Below are 6,800 nucleotides of genomic sequence, written 5' to 3'. Positions count from 1 at the left end.
CTGTTTTCCTCCTTGATTCAACTAATTGTTTTAAAGAGTAAGTTTTATTGTATGACCAGTGGATATTTCACAGTATAAAGATGCTACGGTTCAGATCTGTATGTTAGCTAAAGCCATGCTTACCTTTAACTCTCTCTTGCTGTTTTTAAAGGTGCCAGATAATGCATTGATACAATATGTAACTTTATTTAGTGCAAACGTAATCCAGAAACATATCTATTTACAACCCTAGAATGAAACTGGCTGTTATTACATTATTTGGGAGGGTCATGAATAATAATTTTGAGCTATGCTCCGATTGGCTGTTTCACAGCGAGGATCATGTTAGTAGCTCACATTAAGTAAACAGACCTTATATGTTTTAATTGAGCCTGATAGATACTGATCAACCAAGTGTTTGGAGATTGTAAATGGATGTTTATGAGTACGTTTTTTTCAGTATGGACCTCCAAAACGTAACTGTAACGTCAATAGTAGAACTTTAGCCTAAATGCTAGCATGTAGCGCTAACTTGTCAGTCACAACTTTGTTTTAGCATTGTAACAACATTGCTATTAATTTAAAGCAACACTATGTAGTTTTTTTTACCTTTAAATAATGTCTCTAAAATTATTTTAGTGATAGAACAACTTTTAACTGGACAAATTGTACTGTTGCTGCAACCTGAGCAGCCTCCTAGCTGCTACAAGCACACTCTGAAAGTGGCGGTGGAGGGTAGGAAACACAGCCCCGCCCCTCCCCCTGCCTGCAGAAGAGTGTCTGATACCAGGCACTGTTGCACTTTTCAACCACATGGGGGAGCTGTAAGTCATTTTTACATGGAAACTACATAGTGTTGCTTTAATGTTGGGGCGTACATCCCTACTGTGACGTCACAGTTGTTGTTGTTATGTTTAGATTGGCCTCATTTCTGCAGTCTTTTGCATGCACAAGGTTTATGTAAGAAGGTGGAAACAATCATGTTTAAGGTTTACGATATGTCATTACCATATACATTCTATGGCACCCTTAAAGCATTTCTGTTACCTCTTACATATTCAGTGTATTTGAGAAAGTTTGATCCTCCAACCCAAGTTTTCCTTCATTCTATTTGAATTACAGATTTTGCATCATTGCATTGTAAAACTGTTCGTACATCATCTTTATAATAATGTCCAGTGTGACATGCACCTTCAAATTGTGTCGCACCAAAATTTTACATTAAGCACATACAGAGTTATGTACATTTAGGGGTAGAGACGAACGTAGCTACGGATGAGACGATGATAAGAAAAGGACTTTAAGCAAACGGAATGATGGGATTCAGGCACATTAGTCGTCCTCAAATTGCTACAACATTCCTGTTTGTTCCCTACAGTACTATTTGAACTGCATGTAAAACTGATCTATATCCTTCATTTCACCACTAAATCAAATCACACATTTAAGTAAAAGATGCATCTGTACATAAGTAAATCCTAAAGGCTTCATGGTAAAATGCAACAAACTGCTAAGAAAGTAAAAAGCAGTGCAATGCAAATTTATTTTGGCAATATACAATTCTGCTAGAAGACATAATACCATTACCATCATTAACAAATGCGCTTCCTCTTCGAGGTTCATATCGACATCTCTCTCGAGCTCTTAAGATCACTGCATGTTTTTAAATATATGAATGTTGAAAATACGTCACTGAAATTTGGGATTTCTCTGTTCGGTTGAGACCCTCTTTAACCCTCAGGCTCCTCAATGTGTCGCGGAAGACATGGCGACTGACGTCCGTGGGAGAGGACGCTTCCCATGGAGGGGGACAGACTCCTCACCCCGACCCCACTCAGAGGCATCAGGGATGGGGAGATACTGCGATATGCCATCCCGCTACGGAAGTTCAGCTCCTGGGTGGGCAGCAAGGGCTTTAAGATGCTCACCAGGCAGAATGCGGAGCCGCTTTTGGGAATGAAGTTCACCTTGTTCCTGTCTGGGCAGAGATAAGGGGGGATCTCGTGTAGAGGTTTTGGCCTGAAGGATTAAAACCGGAAGGGTATATTTATACATATATTTATATATAGACATATATATTTTTAATTTATAAATTAATAATTTTTCTTAAGTGTCTCTTTCCATTTGAAACATTTCAGTCAGGCTCTATATTGTAACTTATTCAAGTGTGCTATGTAAATCTGTATAGACTTATTTACTCACTGGTTTTCTTCAAAGGCTTTAATCCTCTCGCAGCCTTCAGGTGGCTCACGTTTGAACATGTAGCTGTTGTTGGGCTTCGGCGATGAAGCATATTTGGGAAGTGGAGACCAAGGTCCGAGCTCTAAGGAGGAAAGGATGATGGTTTACGAATCGATTTGAGTAGCTGGATTGTGTATTTGTGATGGTGGTTGTGTGTCTCACCTCTTTCATTATGTGTGTCGTCATTTGGTAGAGGACTGTTTCCAAATGTATCGTTGAGGATGCTAAGGTACGATGGTGAGACTGAGTCAGCTCGGCTGCTGCTGTTGCTACGGTTACTGCCAAGCCCACCGTTGGAGGGCGTCTGCGTGTCGATGCTGCGGGTGCTGCTGCTGCGCTGGGGGATGGGAGGGGGGGCTCGGTGCCCATCAGGAACATCCTGTGGCTAAAATAGACAGAAATCTGATGGTGAATCCTTTATTATCGCTTAACATAACATCTTAAGTCCGAAATATATATTTGGATTTACTATTATGATTTCATCCCGTTCGACCGTGTCCCGTATGATAATGCGTTCGATCTCTTGGTTGAGGCCTTCAATGCTGTTGCGAAATCTGGGAGGTGTGGATTTGGAGATTGAGATCGGGATCAGGATGGTTTTAGGCATCTGAGACTAAGAGGGCACCGGAGACAAAGCAAGAAGTTACAAAGCGGAAATGTTTTTATGTCTAGGCCTAATGTACTTAATGTACCAGATCCTGTTAGAATTCCCAGAAATCATTGTGCCTAGATTAGACAAACCAGTGACTAATACAGAGAGCATTACTGTTGAGAGTCCATTACTGCATGGCTTGAGGGTGCTTATTTTGAGAATGATGTAAGTGCTCTTTGTCTTTTCTGTTCATTCATTTTTTCTTATGTCATCTCTAAGAAATGAGCATTAGTTATCCTTGCTTATGCATGAGTATAGATGTGATCTCATTTATGTCATGTGATCTGTCACTCTTGGATGCTTTTAAGCCATATTCATTTAAAAAGAAAAATTCTCTAAAACAAGCCACTGTCTGTAGGGACAGTCTGTCCCCCAATCTCAAAGTCCCAGAGGAGCCTCATAAATGGAGCAGACATCCAGGAATGTGGAGTGCTCTCCAGACGTTCAGCCTACTTCATTACTGTAGCCTGTACCAGTCTGGTTTATGGGGGTACTTATTTATGCACACAAGTACAATCAGCTGTCTGATTGGATAATGGCGGGCGGCTGGGATGTAATGACGTCTACCTGTGATTGGATGATAGCATGGTTGCCATTAAAGGGTGACTTGCGGTCTTTGTCACGGCGATGACGGCTGCTGCGTTTGCTGCGCTGGAGCTGCTGTCGCAGTTTTGCAATCTAAAGGAAGGCAAAACAGCAATGCTATTAAAAGCGTAGGTAGGTAGGTAGATATTATATTATACATTTTATGTACATATTAGATCAAAACTTCAATAACGTTATAGCCCAAATGGCCCTTTGTTGTTTTATAAAAGCTTTCGTACCTCTTTAAGCTGATCAGTGCTACCGCAGGAAGCCGATCGCTTATGAGAGCCTCTCCTCCGCTCATCTACCCAGGCCCTAGGGGTCTGATATAAAAATAAAGAGAAGGTTGAATTGTTTAGCTTAGTTGAATTGTTTATGTAATTTAGCTTCACCAGACGAATTAATGCATCATTAAAAAATAATGACTCAAAACACTCCCCTGTCGCCAGGGTTCAGGTTTGGGTTTATACAGTAGCTAATCCAAATGCTGTGTATGGCTTGCCGGGTTGCTCACACAAACAGGACAATGTTTTGCAAAGGATCCACATTGTTTACTCTTTTCAGCCTATATATTGTAGCCTGTACTTATAGCTATATTTTAAGTTGTACTTAATTAAATAAATCCCAATAATTGCAAAAAGATTAAAGAAGTAGGGTTTCAATATACAGTATATTTCATGGCACCTCTGCGTTAAAGGAAAACACCACAGTTTTTCAATATTTTACTATGTTCTTACCTCAGTTTAGATGAATTAATACATTCCTATATTTTTTCAATGCGTGCACTTAATCTTTGTACAACGCATCGTGACTGTGTTAGCATTTAGCCTAGCCCCATTCATTCCTTAGGATCCAAACATGGATGAATTTAGAAGCCACCAAACACTTAAATGTTTTCTCTATTTAAAGACTGTTACATGAGTAGTTACACGAGTAAGTATGGTGGCACAAAATAAAACGTGGCGAATAAAAAATGAGAACTATATTGTATGGCGGAAGAGCACTTAGTTTGCAGCACTTTGATCTTGGCGCGCAGTAACATCATCACTCCCGATTCCGACTACTCCACCTCTCGCTCAAACTTCCGTCAATATTACTGCGCCCGATGTCGAAGTAAAAATTTTGATAAATTTTTTTTTATTAAAAAACAGTGGTTTTCCTTTAATGCTCTCTATTACATGTTTTCACTGTTTATTTCATTTTAGGTGAGCAGTTGAATAGCATAAATATCTCACCTGGGTTGCCTTGTCCCTCATTTAGAGGGTGTGGTGGGTGGAGCTGCCGTGCCGCTGCCAGGTCCTTAATAGGCCAGAACGTTTTGGTGACTTCAAGGGAGGATGATCCCTCTATGTTTCAGCTTAAGAAGGGACGTTTGAAATGAGGAGTGACTACTGGAAAGAGAAACAGATAATATAGTTGAGATATTAAAAGCCAGATTGTATTATTTTAATTTAGTTTTGATTTTTCACCAGCTGAGCCAGCATCCCCCTTTCCCAGCTGTAAAACAATCATTATCTCCTGCCTCTATACATAATCTCTTAATCCATGTGTGGCCTATGCTTTATTATTCACATTGCCCCCTCCTTTTTTCTCTGTCTTAGTCATTTTTACATGCACAAACAAACACAGTATTGCTCTGTGAGTTCAGCCTACATTTGTTTTGAGCAAACATTTTGCATATCATTATTTATGCTGTAATGCTAGAATTTACATTCAGCTAAAGCTAAAGGCTACAGCAAACGAATACTGTTTGCAATGTAGCCTAATGTTGTTTACCCACTGTAGTGCCCCCTAAAGCCTGTTTTCAATCGTGGTGTGCGCCATGGCAACCAATATTGAAAACCCAAAATATTAAATGCAAAGCACACTACCAGACAAAACCGTATTCATTGCATTAAAAATGATAACGATAATATAGCAAGTAAATCTCCAAGGTGCAAGACTATATGCGGTATGGTGTACGGTATCATGAAAACAATTCAACATTTCTTGAATCACCTAAACGCATCAATCATAGTTTTTGTTTTTATTTTAATGCACAGAAAGTAATGTAGCTTGTATATTGCCATTATTCGATTGAATTGCAATGAATGCAACGACTGCACAGTCGCATTGGGCTCAGTGTGATATCTGCAACGCCGCACCCGTATGAACCATAACGAAAACAACCTCAGTCTGTGCCAAAGCTACACAGATTGCATCGTCTGCATGAATCTACAGCGGTTGCGGGCATTTACTTTGTTTGCTTGCAAAACAATATTCATAACAGAACAACAAAAATGCATTGATAATAAGCGCGAGATAATTAATTCAACCGGGTAACGTTAGCCTACTCACCTTTGACGGATGAGAGAAGGACTGCACGCGACGCATTCATGGTCCTTTAAAATAATAAAAAGATTGATGGGTGATGGATCTAGAGCAATAACATTAGGAAAATGATGTAAAAAAACAGGGTAGATGTCGGCCGGTGTTGCTGGGTCAGAGAGCAGATTGAGGATGCGCAGGATGAGGGGTTGCTATGGGCGTCGCTGTGTTCCTGGCGGTCGTTGGGATGACGCTGCGTAAAGGTGATACTAGCTGAGATGTGAATGTATGCATTAGAGTCCTGTCGATGGATTAAAAAATGAATTAAAATCTGCTAGCACGTGAACTGAATGTGGAGTGTAGCGTGGCATTTGCGGGTGCATATGTTGGGGGTGAACGGCTCCTCAATGAACGGCTGACGTTGAAGATGCGCGCGCGCGCAAGCCGCTCTCTCAGTGGTTCAGTGGACGTGCACGCGCACAGCAGTCTACGTTACTGTTGCTGAGGCGCGTGGTGTTATTTTTCTTGGTGAGTGCAGATGTGCTGATCCACGGCCACAGTTGGGCGCTAGTTCACAACAGAAAATAAAATCAGTTACGTTCTATCGTCACAAATCTTTAAAGGTGCCAAAGAATGCATTGAAATAGTATGTTAAATTGGTTTTTGATTTTTGCATAGAAGGTATGCAACTTTATTAAGTGCAAAAATTATCCAGAAACGTTTTTTAAATGTGTAAAATTACACATAATGTGTTAAAAGCTTAACACAAAAAAGATGTGTAAAAATTAACACATGCTTTCTAAGAGTGTAATTTCATGTTGGGGCGTACGTCTCGACCTGACATCACAGTCGGTGTAATCTTGAGATAGGCCTGTTTTCCAGCAGTCTTTTGCATGAGGTTAGCATAAACATGGGGAAACAAATGCATTTAGGGGCCTCTTATTTTTCATATATGCCTAGCTAAATACAGTTTTTTAAACTATGGCACCTTTAATACACAAGCTATACCAAATTTACCACATAACGTTTAGGTTAA

The 6,800-nt window shown here is 40.2% G+C and overlaps 1 protein-coding gene across 2 annotated transcripts; it reads right to left on the bottom strand.

Moving 5' to 3' along the window:
* Positions 1-37: 37 nt before the first annotated feature.
* On the bottom strand, positions 38-6,209 carry fam117ba (family with sequence similarity 117 member Ba). Of its 2 annotated transcripts, none has more exons than XM_065240167.2 (8): positions 5,795-6,209; positions 4,693-4,848; positions 3,697-3,780; positions 3,440-3,550; positions 2,690-2,833; positions 2,383-2,605; positions 2,182-2,302; positions 38-1,998 (listed from the first exon to the last, which is right to left on the bottom strand). In XM_065240167.2, the coding sequence occupies exons 2-8, from the start codon at positions 4,711-4,713 to the stop codon at positions 1,710-1,712; spliced, it is 993 nt and encodes a 330-aa protein (XP_065096239.1). In that variant the 5' UTR covers positions 4,714-4,848; positions 5,795-6,209; the 3' UTR covers positions 38-1,709. The 2 variants fall into 2 exon arrangements, with proteins under 2 accessions (XP_065096239.1, XP_065096240.1); XM_065240168.2 differs by having other exon boundaries at positions 4,693-4,845.
* Between the last annotated feature and the right edge of the window lie 591 nt (positions 6,210-6,800).

Source organism: Paramisgurnus dabryanus, chromosome 7 (genome assembly GCF_030506205.2).
Source record: "Paramisgurnus dabryanus chromosome 7, PD_genome_1.1, whole genome shotgun sequence".
NCBI lineage: Eukaryota > Metazoa > Chordata > Actinopteri > Cypriniformes > Cobitidae > Paramisgurnus > Paramisgurnus dabryanus.
This window is presented reverse-complemented; position numbering and strand designations above follow the sequence as displayed.

Coding starts and splice junctions, on each gene's coding strand:
- fam117ba (XM_065240167.2), bottom strand. CDS start 4,713: ATGAGGGACAAGGCAACCCAG. Junction 2,834..3,439: donor ATGCTATCATCCAATCACAG/GTAGACGTCATT, acceptor GTGCCCTCTTAG/TCTCAGATGCCTAAAACCAT. Junction 2,606..2,689: donor AACGGGATGAAATCATAATA/GTAAATCCAAAT, acceptor TGTCTATTTTAG/CCACAGGATGTTCCTGATGG.